Source organism: Gloeophyllum trabeum (genome assembly GCF_000344685.1).
Source record: "Gloeophyllum trabeum ATCC 11539 unplaced genomic scaffold GLOTRscaffold_00009, whole genome shotgun sequence".
NCBI lineage: Eukaryota > Fungi > Basidiomycota > Agaricomycetes > Gloeophyllales > Gloeophyllaceae > Gloeophyllum > Gloeophyllum trabeum.
In genome coordinates, this window is record NW_006920418.1 from 303326 (window position 1) to 319210 (window position 15885).

At 51.7% G+C, this 15885-nt stretch overlaps 5 protein-coding genes across 5 annotated transcripts; 2 read left to right on the top strand and 3 right to left on the bottom strand.

Annotated features, from left to right (window-relative positions):
• Nucleotides 1-1130: 1130 nt before the first annotated feature.
• GLOTRDRAFT_43933 (uncharacterized protein) lies at nt 1131-3547 on the top strand (the record flags this gene model as incomplete). The annotated part of the gene is made up of 3 exons (XM_007869009.1): nt 1131-1742; nt 1840-3239; nt 3331-3547. The coding sequence occupies 3 exons, from the start codon at nt 1131-1133 to the stop codon at nt 3545-3547; spliced, it is 2229 nt and encodes a 742-aa protein (XP_007867200.1).
• An 87-nt stretch (nt 3548-3634) lies between these two features.
• GLOTRDRAFT_121895 (uncharacterized protein) lies at nt 3635-4563 on the bottom strand. The gene is made up of 3 exons (XM_007869132.1): nt 4208-4563; nt 4043-4155; nt 3635-3986 (listed from the first exon to the last, which is right to left on the bottom strand). The coding sequence occupies exons 1-2, from the start codon at nt 4518-4520 to the stop codon at nt 4052-4054; spliced, it is 417 nt and encodes a 138-aa protein (XP_007867323.1). The 5' UTR covers nt 4521-4563; the 3' UTR covers nt 3635-3986; nt 4043-4051.
• Nucleotides 4564-5185: 622 nt separating this feature from the next.
• Nucleotides 5186-6495, bottom strand: GLOTRDRAFT_44099 (P-loop containing nucleoside triphosphate hydrolase protein; the record flags this gene model as incomplete). Its single annotated transcript, XM_007869022.1, has 3 exons — nt 5186-5428; nt 5482-6114; nt 6166-6495. Coding segments are annotated over 3 exons (1206 nt in total), but the record flags the coding sequence as incomplete, so codon positions are not given.
• Nucleotides 6496-7475: 980 nt separating this feature from the next.
• Nucleotides 7476-10282, top strand: GLOTRDRAFT_116675 (Acetamidase/Formamidase; the record flags this gene model as incomplete). Its single annotated transcript, XM_007869133.1, has 23 exons — nt 7476-7520; nt 7668-7687; nt 7746-7785; nt 7845-7866; nt 7949-7981; nt 8036-8146; nt 8201-8235; nt 8298-8334; nt 8382-8429; nt 8486-8766; nt 8843-8859; nt 8915-8997; nt 9116-9144; nt 9201-9278; nt 9344-9382; nt 9436-9466; nt 9523-9553; nt 9613-9664; nt 9721-9730; nt 9796-9810; nt 9869-9918; nt 9985-10038; nt 10108-10282. 23 exons carry the CDS (start codon nt 7476-7478, stop codon nt 10183-10185), a joined length of 1239 nt encoding a protein of 412 aa, XP_007867324.1. The 3' UTR covers nt 10186-10282.
• Nucleotides 10283-11388: 1106 nt separating this feature from the next.
• GLOTRDRAFT_23935 (uncharacterized protein) lies at nt 11389-14087 on the bottom strand (the record flags this gene model as incomplete). The annotated part of the gene is made up of 2 exons (XM_007868983.1): nt 11389-11668; nt 14053-14087. Coding segments are annotated over 2 exons (315 nt in total), but the record flags the coding sequence as incomplete, so codon positions are not given.
• Nucleotides 14088-15885: the final 1798 nt, after the last annotated feature.

Genomic DNA, 15885 nt, shown 5'->3' on the forward strand with positions numbered 1-15885 from the left:
AACATACTGATGATGCAGAAGTTGTATAGGCCGACGAGCGTGCGGCATATCACCTTAGTATTTTCATCTCTGAAACAGTAGGTGCACCACAGGAAGATTGGGTCTTGCGACATGCAAGATGTATCATTAGATGCTCATATGTGTATGTAGTAGATACATATGATGATTACATTGTTTTCCATGCATCCATATGAGCTGCGCCGTCGAGCAATGGGGTGGGAAAGGGGACCAATCCAGGCATATGGCGTGATTGATGTTATCAGTCCCGTGCAGGTCATGTGACTCTATTTGTGCAACATTTGCGCTATCCCGCGGCAAGAAACTCATGCAAATATTCGGTCTGATTCATTCGCGAGGGCGATTTTCTTGCTCCTGTTTGGCAATCTCAGCGCAAACGTTTGATTCCGGATTTTGACGCAACATTTGTACAAATACTGCCGGGCTGTGTACATAGCAAACGTGTGATCTACGCTCCGTCTCAGTAGATGGAAAAGGGGTAATCAGTGTTTGGCCTTGTCTCCCGAATTCTGGGTATAATTACCAGGGCTGCTTTGCTAGCTTAAGCTTGCTTTCGGCTGGATCCTAGCAAAAGCGCTGCGGAATGTCGAATTCCATATGTTATCTATTAATTTAATTATATTCCCATCACAACATGTAAGCGATTCATTACACTCCTAAATGGTCAGGCTCCTAAACCATCCGTTCTTAGCGTTGTCGTTCCTCCTTTACTAGAGCGCACGCGCAATGTTATGTAAGAAAATCTATTTTTATGAGATTTACCGGATACAGAACGAACAAGAGGAAGACAACGCTATAGAACGGCTGGAAGAAATGGCTTGACCGAGATCACCGAGGCTGACAAACCATCAATGTACACCCATTTTCCATCCCCAAACTTGGTCGGGTTTATTCTACAATTAAGTGCACTGCATTCGTATATCTCGACGTTACACAGGTCACGGCGTGCCGCGAAACCTCTAAGTCAATAATCACCCCGGACCGCGTCCGCACTGCTGCGCGCAATGTGCATTATGCGAGGTAAAGGTGTACAACACGCGTGTATATATACCTATACCTATTCAGAATGTATTCTTTCTCAACAATCTCTCCTCCCGAACTCCTGTCAACATATGCTCGTATCAACTGATCTCCTCTACCGTGCCCTTGCGGCGCTGAAACAACTAGACACTACACCAACCAATCTCGTCATAGGCCTGCTGCAGAATTCAGAGCTAAATAATGACGCCGCAACAAATGAATTGGTATGCAATGCAACAAGGATTATGGACAGCCTACAAGCTCATGGAAGTGCGGCATCGGAAATGCTACAATGGGCCCACGAAAGCTTGAAGCGAACATATGGAAATGAGATCCGCAAGCTTGCGCAGAAGAGCACTGGCTTGCATTTCACGGTTTCCAAGGCATCCGTCTTGCAGCTGAAGGGCTTTGACGTTGCAGACATCGCGGGCCGCATGCGCATGCTAGCGCCTCACTTGTGGGATCTTGTTGGAGTACTACTATCCGCTGAACATGTCCTAGAGCTTCGGAGGAAGCAGAGAGCGAGAGCGAAGGCGGGTGATGAGGTGCCGGACGAGGACGTCGAGATGCAGTCTGCTTCTGATGACGAAGACGACTTATGGCGTCAATTTGATAGCCCGGATAGTGCGACAGAAGGGGGAAACACCGCTGAGGAGCACGATGAGTACAAGGAAGCGGAGCGGCGAGAAGCCATACTTACAATGGTGAGCATGCCAATCAGGGCGCACGGCGTCGACTAAGATGATCTGCGTGCAGAAGAAGGTTGTCTGCATTAGCATAATGCTGCAGAGTACGAATCAGCGCTGCAATGCAATCCAGAGCATGATCGGCATTTACTCACATGCCTGCAACTCTCCGGAAGCCATGATAGACCTTCTTTCGCGGATTGGGATCTCAATTTCTCCCGACACGATAAATCATGCTGTGCGTAGCTTGTCGAAGGAAGCGGCACATGAGATCAAGGCCCTGGGCCGTACATTACTGGCATCTTATGCCTATGATAACTTTGATGTCGAGATGAAGCACTCAGTACCGACCGTAGAGAAACCACAAGATAACTCACTCCATTTCACATCCGGCACTCTACTCCGACTCGAGCACGGTGTCACGAGGAAGGACTTGGATTGTTCCGAGGAGCTCTGGAAGAGCTCTAGGCTTAACCCTGCCAATTGGAGATTACCACATACCTTCGACTGGAAGAAGTTGATGCGAATCCACCCGCAAACCGACCCTGCGGAGCATCCAACCAGGTTGACGAGAAGGCAGCGGTTTAACTGCTGGAAGTTCTTGCATGACTTGATTCACCACGGGCCGGAGTACTTTCGCAGGTTCGCGCGAGACCTCGAGGACCCTGAAACCATTATCCAGATCCCTGAAACGAAGTCGCAGCAGGTTCCTGCTCGCGCAATGGATCTAAATCAGTCGACAGTTCAAGGGAACGCTTCGGCACTCAACAATCTGTTTGAGCAAGCTGGTATCGCTGGCGATACGGCCCAGGACCCACCAGCCAAAGCTGCCGTCGACATTGGTAACCACGTCGTGCTCGTTCACGGTGATCTATCCACATGCGAGCGGGTCCAGAGTCTTCAAGAGTCTCGTAGTGAGGAGAAGACACCATGGCGCCGTTTCCAATTCATAGTCTTCATCATCGGGCTTTTCCACTTGAAGATGGCAGCGGCAGATGCCATCTGGAAGATCTTCATCCAGCCGAAATCTGCGAGAGAAGATGATACAAGCTTGATGAAGACTGTAGCGCAAATCAGACCCAAAGAAACCTTAAAGATAGGAAGCAAACCTGGATTCAGGAGGATGCATGAGATCATCCAGCATGTGGGCATCGTCTCGCGGCTTGACTGCTGGAAGCAGGCAGTCACAAACTGGTTACCCACGTTCAATACCTTTGAAACATGGGTCGAATCGAAGCCGGAATGGGAGGATGTGAAACAACTGGCGGTCCGCATCATTGAATCCGGCAAATATGTCGCAGATGACAAGTTCCCGTCCCTCCGGGAAGAGAGTGAAACGTCCCGAGACCAACAGTACGAAAATGTGGCACTGCGTGAGCAATACTTCCTGCTATACGAAGAACTGACTTACGGGATGAATTGCGGTGATATCGGGCGGGTCGAGGACTGTTTTATGCCATGGGCATTCATATTCCGTGGTTGCGGGAAGCATAAATATGCAACACAGCTAACGAAGTTCTTGCATGACCTGTATTTTGTGTATCCGGAGCGGCTGCGGTAAGAGAGTTTGCCTTGAATAATCTTACCATTGCTCACCTAGTTGAAGACACACTATACAGATGAACATTTTATGCAATCCAACCGGCAAGAAAAAGGCCTTCCGCGCAATCGACTGGCTGGTCGAACATAATAATCTTTATATAAAGGTAAATTATACCCATTCACTACAATTGTCCGCTACAAAATGGTTTTCTTGCAGAGGATTTATGGCGGCCGCTTCTCGAATCACACAGAGGAGAGAATATTTCAGGAATCTGCTTTGATCGAGGTCTACAAATCAGTACGAATCAGTTTCGAGAAAATGTTCACGCTGAACCACAAAGACTTCAAGCACTCACCTCCTGCTATGAAGAAGACGTTCGAGAAACTATTGAAGTACATGACCAAAAATGACATTCACAAATATATACCAGGGCGAAAGGCACATTATATCATACCCGATGCTATGAGGAAGGGGATTATGCAGATGATGCAGATGAAGGGCGCTGAAACTGATACCGAAGCGGACGAGTGGCTGGATGTTGAGCTGGAGGCGGATCGCGAGGATGGTGATATAGAAGTCGAGGATGCGTAGTCTATTGATAGTGTTCCGGCCCAGTTATGCTCCAATTTGCTTCGCCAGCTGGACGATTCTCGTTCTGAGCCTCCTCTCGTCTTGGCTGAGCACTTGCGGCAGCTGCCTTGCGATTTGGGCACTGGGAACTGCGGCCTGCAATTATTTTAGGACAGTGATATCAGATTGAAGTAAGTGCACATACTGGTGTGCCCTACTGCTTTACAGCTGCCGCACCGAGGCAGCTTTCGCGGGCGTTGCCCTGGGGCACCAGGGGTGGATGCGCTAGGTGTGGTATTGGCGAGGGGATTGGACACACTAGATATTGTGTTGGCAAGATTTCCGCGAGAACCTAGAGGGACGGACATGCCCTTGTTTGACATGGGCGGGGGGAACCAGGCGTGGATCTTATCAATGATTGTTTCCCCATGTTCATCAAGCCAAGAATTCGACCAACTGATTTCTTTCTTTAGGTCAGCAAGGCAATGGAGTTTCCCGGCGTGCGCACAATTGACTATTCGTGATATGGTGTCTGTGGGCATGAATATATCTGCGCCGAAATCCTTCACAACAGCACGGCCGAATTGCTCTACAGCAACAGTGTCCCTCCAGTCACGTAGTGCGGCACGCAGGCCATGGTCAGCTGTAGACCGCACGTAAGGTTTGATATGTGACTTCTTCATGCGTTTCTTTGGAGCGGGTGGCTGAACAGTGCGTATGGCAAGCAAAACGTCTGGATCACACAGGTCGCAGCATGTCGTGGATGGTTGAGGGGCACAGCGTGAGCAGCCGGCGGAGTTACTGTCATCGCACTTCATGTGATCCCAGGCTGCATAATGCGTGAGAAAGAAGTCGGGCTAAGCTGAACTGATAATAACTCACAGCGCTTATCGTTGGAAAAGACAAGTGTTACTGGCTTGCGTCGACATTGGAATCCACGGATATCTGCATTGATCAAGTCATCTATGGCTGGGCAGAGCTCCTGAGTCTTGATGCCTACAGATGTCAGCGTCTTGCGAACATCATAGGCCAAGCGTCGCTCCTCAGGATCGAAGTCCGGCATTTGGCGGGGTTGATCAGCGAGTGCTTGATCCTCCTGATGTGCCTGTGATGGACCCGCCAGAGGGCCTTCCGTAACCTGCTCCGAGTCAGCAGCTGCCCTATCAGTACCCGGAGGATGCGAACTATGTGGCCGGGTGCTGACTGCCGCCGTATGATCGTCCGATGACTCCTCTTCACTGCTTGATGAACTAGAGTATGTTTGATCCTCGAGCCTGTCAGGATCGGCACGAGGAGTAGGCATGGGGTGTACTTGGAGTGGCATGGAGGGCAGGGCGGAATGCTTGTTCGGTGGGTCTGTCTTGTTATGCTTTCGTTTCCTCTTCTTCCCCTGTGCTTTTTCTTGCCGCTTCTCACTCCTTTGTTTTGCCTTGTCTCGTTCACTATCAAAGAGGTTTGGGGGGACAAGAATGATCCCTATGCCTTCCTGACCATACCCCCTTGCAGCTCTGCCGAGCCGCTGCCACAATGTTGTGATATTACACGTCGCTTTCCACTGGACAACAACTTTAATGTCAGGAATATCAAGACCCTGCAAGATCGGTAAGCTATCGTATTGCGTGGCTGTAAGTGCAAATGGCTCACCATTCCGAAGGAGTCCGTGACGCAAAGACCCCAAATCTGATCATCTCTCAGCGCTTCGTATTCCGCAGTACGATAGTGGGGTGTCATTACGGAGTGGAAGTACTTGATTTTGCCCCTTACACCCCCAGGTAAGCGATTCCGCAGGTGTTTTACTGCATCCTCGGCTTCCTTGATGCTATCAAAGAAGACCAGGAACTTTGGTGGAGGTGCGCCACCATCCTTGAACTCATCCGGGATTAGAAAGTTTAGATCATTGAAAGAGCACGCTGGGTGTAGCATCCGGCGCACAGTTAGGTGGATGTCCTGGCGGTCATTGGACCGTAGGATGTAGTCGATGTGGCTGATCCGTAGCTGCAGTATCTCGACCACATCTGCAAGGACTGGAGCCGCAAGAGTAGCGGAAGCTACCAAGAAAGGTACAGTATCCGGAATCATGTACCGGATACTGCCAATGTGCTTGTATTGACTCCGGAAGCTACTCCACTCGCTGACACAGTGCGCTTCGTCAAAGACAACATAGAGTAGCTTTGATGTGAACTCTGGCTTTCGCCAGAGCTTCTCGAAGTGCCCGTTTTGGTCCATTATGATCTCCGGGTTCACCACCACGACCCGGTGTCTGATTGCTTCAACATCCTGATTTCCAAGTAAGATGCCATTTTGCTGGTATCAATAGAGAGCTCTTACCTTGAATGTTTCATCCGTGTTATTACTGGAATCTATTGCTACCCCGCTGATTCCCGCCTTTGCTAGGATCTCGACATTTTGCTTTCCGAGCACATTGAGTGGTGTAATGATAATTATAAACTTATCCTCCCCTTCTTCGAGTGCCATCAGTAGAGGCATCCAAAATGACAATGTCTTTCCTGATCCTGTTGCTGCCACTAGCACGACATCATTCTTCTTCTCTCTCAGGCTCTGTGCTACTCTTATTTGCCAGAGACACGGACGCTTTGTAAAAGTCGCTTGAACGCGATCTCGCAGCTTCTTGATAGACCATTTAGAGCCAGAGGACATGATGACAACGACGTAATGAAGACTTGTGCGTGCAGCAGTGCGGACGCGGTCCGGGGTGATTATTGACTTAGAGGTTTCGCGGCACGCCGTGACCTGTGTAACGTCGAGATATACGAATGCAGTGCACTTAATTGTAGAATAAACCCGACCAAGTTTGGGGATGGAAAATGGGTGTACATTGATGGTTTGTCAGCCTCGGTGATCTCGGTCAAGCCATTTCTTCCAGCCGTTCTATAGCGTTGTCTTCCTCTTGTTCGTTCTGTATCCGGTAAATCTCATAAAAATAGATTTTCTTACATAACATTGCGCGTGCGCTCTAGTAAAGGAGGAACGACAACGCTAAGAACGGATGGTTTAGGAGCCTGCTAAATGGTTCAATTTACAACTGTTAAGCTGCCGCAGGCTCAGTTTGTATCGCGGAGGCGCTACCCGGCAACCAACGCCACAGCAGCTGCCGGGAACCGGCAACTTGATCGACGGCCACATTACCATTTTTGGTCGTCTTCTAAGTCCTTTATAATTATCTCCTCGCCATGTGAGCTGGAGGTCTGTCACTTCATCCCACCATCGATGGCCGTTTCCCAGCCATTTCAATGGGTCACAAGAATCCATATGCTGTATCGTGTTGAAGCGACTTTGCAATGTCGACAAACGATACGTCGAAATCGCAACGCCGCCTCAACACTAGTATCACCAGTCAGGTTGAAGCATGATAGTAATCCCCTAACGGCGGCGCAAATTTCTACCTCTTCATTCACGATATCTCGCACAGGCGCGTCCCCACTTATCGTTCCCGCGAAAGCACCCGTGACGATGACAGTGTCGTGAACTTACGGTTCTCCCGGCGGCTTATCGCCCCGTCGGACGGCCGAACGAGATAAGACGAGATGCACTTAAACCAGCTGGACTCGGACTTCTTGTATTCGAGGTATTGTTAGCACTCACTTCTTCCCAGGAACTACCCCGCACTCTCTCTGACCATGGCGACCAAGGCGAACTCTGTGCCAATACCGACTCTTATTGAGGTGAGGGATGCTGGCGTACATTATCCATTGATGAAGCCTAATACTCCGTGTCCTTAAGGTTGATCCATTTGTGTGCGTTCTATACTGGAAGACTTGCCGAAGACTTGAAAGATAACGCCCTCCCACAGTCCCGCGAGTGAGCAGAAGGGCATCCACAACCGCTGGCAGTACGTCGCACAGACTGTAATTGCCACAGCTTGCTTACACAAAGGTCCATTTTGTCAGTCCGGAAATCCCTCCGGTCGCCACCGTTAAGCCAGGACAGGTACGCCCACTTTCGCAATCTACGTTTACGATCGTGATCGAGTGGACCCTTCCGCATAGTCATTCAATATCCAATGCGTCGGTTAGTGTTACCCATCAATAGCCGCAGATCCCTTCACTGCCGATCCTAACCCCTTTGCTTCTTTGTCTGCGAACCAACCCAGACTGGACGGGCGCCCAAATCGGCAACAATGATTGTAGGTTACGAACGGGTCGACATTGCATGAATTAATACTCACGGTTCTGCGCAGTTGCTGATGACCTTCGTGACGTGGATCTGACGAGGATTCATAACCTATCCGGACCAGTGGCCGTTGAGGGCGCAGAGCCTGGCGACTGCCTTGTAGTCGACATTCTCGATGGTACGATATTCGCTTCGTGTCGGTATAACGACTTTAATAATATATTATATGAAGTCAAGCCTTTCGACAAAATGCCCTGGGGTTACACTGTACGTTTCTATCTTATAATGATGATACTCCGAATGGCAACTGACAGTACAACTGATTATAGGGTATCTTTGAGCTACACAACGGCGGCGGTCTCTTCGGTGAGCTACGTCCCAATTCTTCCCTGTAAATCCCTGACCCTCCGAAGCCCGCGAATTCAACTCCAGAGCAGCAAAAGCTATCTGGGACTTCAACGGTACGCTGCCCCCCCCCTTTCTCTACATCTAAACGCCTACCCTTCCCCTTCCCCAGGTATCTACGCCACCTCGCGGCACATCCCCGGCGTACGCTTCGCGGGCGTCTCCCATCCGGGCCTGATCGGCACCGCACCCTCCCCCGAGCTGCTGGCAAAGTGGAACGAGCGCGAGCGCGGACTGATCGCGCAGCACGAGGGCGCGGTGCCCGCTGTGGCGCTCCCGCCCGAGCCGAAGGGAGCGTATGTGGGCCAGGAGCTGCCTGAGGATGTGCGGAAGCGGATCTACGAGGAGGGCGCGAGGACGGTGCCGGGGAGGGAGCATGGAGGGAACTGCGACGTGAGTGCTTACAGTCTGAGTCGTGTGCATTGTTTGGAGTGCGGGGGTAAAGAGTTGACTTCTTTCGGGTTGGCAGATCAAGAACTTGTCTAGGTACGTGAGGGGTGTCGAGTGTGATTAGGGGAGGAACGCTGAAGTTGTGTTCCAGGGGTTCTCGGTGTTATTTCCCCGTTTTCGTCAAAGGCGCGAACCTTTCGGTAGGGGACCTCCACTTCTCGCAGGGTGATGTAAGCTCCATCGTCATGAATACACTACCTCCCCTATGCCGATACTGACTATCTGATAACAGGGAGAGGTACGCTCATGCGAGTACCTCACATGAATACTTCACACTGACCATTCACCCGGAAGATCTCGTTCTGCGGAGCTATCGAGATGGTCAGTCTCGTACTTAATGCAACGCGCTGTAGTCGTCCTGATAAAGAGCTTGGTAGGCCGGTATCATTACTTTCAATTGCAGCATCATCAAGGGCGGCGTCGAGAAGTTCGCATTGAAGCAGCCCATTTTCCTAGTAAGCGCCACACCTTTTTGTCGAATCGGTTGAAGGTTAGCATGCTGATGATGATGATGCGATAGCCTTCGCCCATAGACCCGCTATACTCCGCAAAGGAATGCGTCTCTCGTGTTATGTTCATTCCCGTCTGCTGACCTTGCCTTCCTATATCTAGCTCATATTTGAGGGCATCAGCGTGGATCTCCGTCAGTCGTCCAACGACTCCCGGTATTACGCCAGCGTATGCTTACTTTCTATATAGATGGTGACGGTAAACAGTACAACATGGACGCGTGAGTATCCCACCCTGTGCGCCTGGCCTCATGTTGACTTGACTTCTTCTGGCACATAGAACGGTGGCGTACAAGCAGGCTGCTCTGAATGCCATTACATATCTTATGAAGGTATGTCGTAGCTGTGAATGTGCTGATGGTGTGCGTGCTGAGCACTCTTCCCGCAGATTGGGTACAGTAAGTGACAGACCGATCAATTTCTGAGATATTTACACCTCTGACGTTCCCCCGTAACTCCACAGCCCGGGAGCAAGCCTGTAAACACCTTCCTCGTATTATATTCATTGAAAATGTGTAGGCTAACAAATCACTCAGATCTCCTCCTGTCAGCCGCTCCCGTAGAGTCCCACGTCGGCGCCGTCGTGGTATGCTCTCGTTTCACCACTCCATCCCTCTTCCGCGGCATCTCACCCCCACTGTTTGACTGGCAGGACTCCCCAAACGCATGTGTAACACTCGCTCTACCCCTCGGGATATTCGAACACGTAAACATCTCTCTCACTCTCATACCAACTTGACAAAGGGGCTCATGGAATTCTGGACGGTTGTTACAGGATATCCTACCCAAAGAAGAGGGCCTGACAAAGAAAGACTTCGGCCAATGCGCGATCAGGAGCGACGGGGTGGTATAGGAACTTGGGCATCAGCATCGACTGATTGAAGGAAGGGTAAATGCACGGATCATCTGTTGTAGTATCACTCAATGCGTATTTATTCGTTTCAACTGGCGTTCTACATATGCGAAAGCTTCACTTGGCACTGCTTAGTTTCGACACCCATTCGCCGGGTCGAAGTCCACAAAAATCTCCTTCTCGCCTTGCTGTGCGTCGAACTGTTGCTGACCAGAATGATGGCATCGCAATGGTCAGCCCTGCGCTTGGCGAGCTCATATAATAGTACATATGTATGAGGCTGTCAACAATGTCAGACGTGTCTGTCTTGCGAGCATAGTACACACTCCTGTAACTTGAACTGTACCGTGAAACCAGAGTGGTATGTACCAATAGACTGCGTTACTTGACGCGTGTGGCTATCAGGTGCAGGGTCACTGTCACTACATTCCCCGTCCTTTGAATCCTTCATACTTAACTTACGTGCATCTGATTCTACATTCTACCTGTATTTACGCCCTCAATAGCAAAACCGCGTCGTAACTACCCACAACGGGCGCTGTGTTGAAACCAGACGCTTTCCCCAACGATGTCAAATAATTTCCGTTACTGACTGGAACTTCCTACTGCGGTTTACCTGAGGACTGTGCTTGCTCGACTTCAGGTGCTTGCCTTTTCTCAGGGGAACCGCCGGGACTCGTAAACTCGGGTCTGAATCCTGATAGGTTAGCTAATACTGGTCTAAGTCATTCAAAGCCTATTCTCTCCGAATGTACGACCTCCATCACTGGGTCAATCCTAATTCGTTCGTCATCTTCGTCTGCTTTTCTGGGCCTCATTCTGCACACCGGTGCGCTGAGCCTTCAACCAGCCCTTCAGCGCTGGTTTGGAGGGGTCACGGTCACCGTCATATGTAGCATCGTTTGTTTTAACAGCATCATCCTTGCGCTTTTCATCATAGCCCGGGTCAGCAATGTCATCCTTAGGTGCCTCAAATTCCGAGGCCCAGAGAACTGGTGGTATCGAGTCGTTGTCTTTGACCACGGATTGAGCCTCTCCTCTGTCCTGCGTTCCGGCTCTAGGTACGGCTGTGATTTGTGTGCGGCCGGAGCTCGGTGCCTCCGTAGGTCCAGAGGCCGCTTCTTCAGATTTCACGGACAACCCAAACATCCCGCTAATCAGAGGCAGCGTCACTTGAAAACCAGGCGCCAACGCCATCCGTCGCTCGCGGATTCTGGCGACTCTGGCCGTGTCCTTGGCACCCAGGCGTTCCGCTTCATCGTCGGATAGAGGGTCCTTCCGCACGCATAGGGCATGGTAGGCGTCTGGCAGCCATTCCTGGATATCGTACTTGTGGCCCAGGACTATCTTGTCGATAGGAGACGCCAGGGGCAAGACCTCTTTGATCGCTAGGAGTCGGATACTGTCGAAGCCCCATTGAGTCGAGAGCGCCAAAATTGACGTCCATTCGTCCAAAGTAGTAGCGGTATGTTGATGAAATGCGCTGTCGTGGGCGAGATCAATGAGTTAACGAAAAGCGTAGACGTTGTAGCGCTTGCGTAGGGTATAGGACGCCCAAGAATCGCTCGAAATCTACAGCGGTGCAGTCGTTGAGGCGGATAAAGTCATTTCCAGGGTTTGAGTCGATGTCCTTCAGGATCACGTCCCTAAATAAGGCGGAATCACGCTCGAAGAAGAAGCGGTGCACCCGGAATAGGACGCCGTCAAGCTAGGTGAGTGAGATTGTTCAATACATACGAACATAAGCTGGGCGAGAGGCTACGAAGCGTACCAAGAAAGTGGTATTCCCGTCCTTGAAGTAGTAGTGCTCATGTTCACGTCCGATAGGTGCACATATGCCAGGCGACATGACGACAGGTGGCACAGCACCTTCATCTGTACCGTTCGCCCCCGGGCCCGCATTGCCTAGGTGCTCTACGGTTGTCTCGTTGATCGGGAGTCCTGGCTTGGGGCAGGGCGCCTTCTCCACGTCCTCCGGGCGTGTAAGAGGACGAGCATCGTCCCCTTGCTTCCCGTCAGGGCTGGATGCAGGGTGAGCGGCATCGGTACAGTCCGAGATTGTGACGCTGCCGACTGATGACGGCGACTCGGACGGCGGGGAGGGAGGACTGGCGGATGCGCTGACGCCCGACTGGGCTGCATTCGCAGACGACTCCTTCATCATCGTAGCCATCCATTTGTAGAACATCTCTTCCATGTTCTTGGCTTGTTGCGTGCCCATGGTAGATATGGTACTGTGTAGCGGGATATCGATGGTGAATAGGGTTTCTCTGGGGGGCGAAGGAGTTGATCAGTTACAGCGAGGTATATCAAGGTCGCGGTGCCTCGTGGGGTAGGGCATGATGGTCTTCTGCTTCTGAGATCGGAAGTGCTTACGATTCGAACAACAGAAGCCCACAATTTAAATCTGAAGTACTCAGCCTCCCCTTCCAGGTCGTAAGCCAATGTACTGGGGCGCACGGGCATACACAAATGGTACACGCGGCTCATGCAATACAACAGGTTGGTCGTCTCTGTCCTTAACGAAGCCATGGAGTGACCGCACGTCTGACAACATCGATATCATTCACATCTCGTTCAGCCATGACTTCTCTGACACGTCGGACACTATACCCAAGTAACATTACACAAGAGAGGGAGGCGAAGGATACATCACAGGACGGACAGTCGGATGTCACGGATACTGAGTAGGATGTGATGCTTCCGCACTGGGAGTCGCCGGAGTTCATGCCGGGGAAGGGGAAGTCTAGCCAAAAGCAGCCTGCCGCCTCCGTCTCTCCTTTTTCTCCATCATCCGACACATCTTTCCTTGGCATGTGCTGTCTACCATCCGGCGCCCACAGCGAAAACAACTTTCGTTGTTAGAGGGAGTCCCGGGTTCGGGTTCGTCGCGAGGTGCAGGTGGCTGACCGCTTGCCAATTCCACTGCCTCAGAACGTCCTGACTGAGCGTTCTGAGAGATGGAAGGAGGATCATCTGGAGGAGGAACCCGCCCGGGTAGCAAGCTTCCCTCCTCCTCAGGGGCGCATGCTTGTTGAGGAGCACTCAGCGGAGAAAGGAACCTTGAGGGGGTCAGGTGCTCTATCTCCTGGACGCCTCGAACTACCCCGGGACCCCACCAACCGCGAGACAATGGAGGTGCTGGTGCTGGTGCTGGTTCATCTGCAAGAGGTGCCCTATCCTCGTCCCTGAGCCGCAAGCTTTGTTGATCAGATATCCATCCGGGTTGAGGAGCACTCTGAGGAGAAGGCGGAGACGGAGATGAGCCCTCTGACTCCTGGGTGCGTCGCCCAATCCAAGTCGACCAACCAGGAGTCTGAGGAGAGGATGATGGTGCTAGTTCATCGGCTGGAAGAGCGCTATCCCCGACTCTTGACTCATTGTCCAGGTCAAGATCCCCTGGAGGCTCCGGTTCACGAGTCTCCACGGCGAAGTCGAACTCAGCCTTCACCAGCGCCCTCAATTTCCTGCCTTGATCCGGACTTCGGGGATCCAAGGTGCCAAAGGCGCGGATGATCTGCTCCCGCACCCTCGCGACCCTCGCGGTATCCTTTGCCCCCATCCGCTCCGCCTCCCCATCCTCCAGCGGGTCCTCCCTCGCGCACACAGCCTCATACGCGCCCGGCAACCACGCGGGAACGTCGTACTTGTGTCCGAGCACGATCTTGTCGACAGGCGACGCGAGCGGGTAGACCTCCCGGATCGCCAGGCACCGGATGGAGTCGAAGCCCCATTGGGTGGCGAGGGAGAGGACGGAGACCCATTCGGATAGGGTGGTAGCGGTGTGCTCGTGGAAGGCGCTGTGTAGTACGAAACGAATGTCAGAGAGCTAAAATTGCGGACGGTGAGGTGGGCACTGGCACTTACGCGGGATACAGGACGCCGAGGAATCGCTCGAAATCGAGGGCAGTGCAGCCGGTTAGCTCAATGACCGAGTTCTGGTGGTGCTTCATGTCTTTGAGGATGGACTCCCTGAATAGCGCCGAGTCGCGCTCGAAGAAGAAGCGGTGGACGCGAAATAGGGTTCCTTCCACCTAGATGTATAGATGAATGTCAGATTTACTGGTATATTAATACATATGAGTTAGGGTCATAAACGTACTGAGAATGTCACGTTTCCGTCCCTGAAGTAGTAGAGTTCATGTTTCTTTCCGGTGTCAGTCGGAGATGACGAGCGATTCTGACACTCTTCCTCAGGATGGGCGGCGTCTACGGGCGGCGTATCCGGGCGCGGGGAGCCGGGATGGGATACCTGCACGAAAACACTGGGGCTGGCTGGCCGAGCCTCCACGTGAATCGCAGGTCCCGCCAGCAACTCGGAGAGCGGATTGAGCGACGGCGAGCGCTGAAGACGAGGGTTGGGAGCGTGATTCTCGCTCCCTTCCCTGGCTTCAGTAACGCCCGCCTCGCCCACTTCATCAGGGCAGCTCGACACCGGCGAGACACTGACGCTGCTGACTGTGGAGGGCGATACTATGGGAGAAGTGTTAACAGGCGTTAGGCCGTTATTGAAATGAGAATTAGAGGAGACGTTAAGGCCAGGGAAACTGGTCGACAACTGCCTCTCCCTGAGCATGGCAGCCATCTCGTCCAGTTTATGGAGCATCTCTTCGAGACTGCTCCCGGTGAGGACGGACTGCATCGCTGTTCAGATTCTGTTTGAGCCTTGGGCGAAGATGAGATGGGGTGGGCTGGTGAAGCGCTGCGTGAGCCAGAAGATATTTACGAGGACGCGCCTCGTGTATTACATGTGCGAACGCGTGTTGTTCTGGACCTATCCACTTCCGATATCTTTGGCACGAGGTGGATCAAACAGGCGCCCACAAATCCACTATGATAGAACGCGTCCGAGTCGGCCCTTGACCGTCAATACTGATCGCCTATAAGTGAAAACGATCAATATTGCAGCTGTGTCTCGTGTTAATGCACTTATGGCCGTTTCGACAGTGAACCCACCAGTACTGAAATCATACCTGCCTTACTGTAGAAGAGCGCTAGTAGCCTGCAGCTGGCGTAACATGCAACTGGTCCCAACTTCCAAGTGATTGGTACCGCGCTGTTTAATTGTACTCTCTGAATGTATCTGCAGCAATCCAGTGTCAATGACACTGCCCCATTATTTTCGGATGAGTAGGCTGTAAGTATACAACCGATAGAAATAGAATATACGAAAATATACGTCCGGAAAAGATACTACAGCCGTTTGCAGATTGATGGGCCCACTTTTCAAAAATCATTTACAGTCGGACCACGTCGGACAAGCAAGTGTAAGTCCCCGAGAGACGGAAATCAGACCGTCTGGACTTCCCTGCCTTCTTCCGACGTCCCTGGCACCCACTCCGACCCACTCCGACTATACGCGATTTTCTAAATTGGTGGTCTATCGATCTGCAAACGGCTGTAATAGGATTACTGTAGACCTTCGGCATAAGAGAAGCAGAGTCTAGAAAGAAGCACTTGCCTTATATGGAACAGCACTTACTTAACTTGGTATGTTCGAGCTGAGACCCATTTCACCGTTTGACATATTCGCGCTTCTTCTTATCACATCCGACACTCGTATAAAGTATTGCCTCCCCAGTGAATTATTTACTATTCTCTTTTCCTCAACCACCACTTTGACGGTCTCCTCCCGGCGTCGGTGTCCTGACATGGTTGCCATCTCATCTGCCAACAGCCATTGCAGCCGTTGTCGACAAG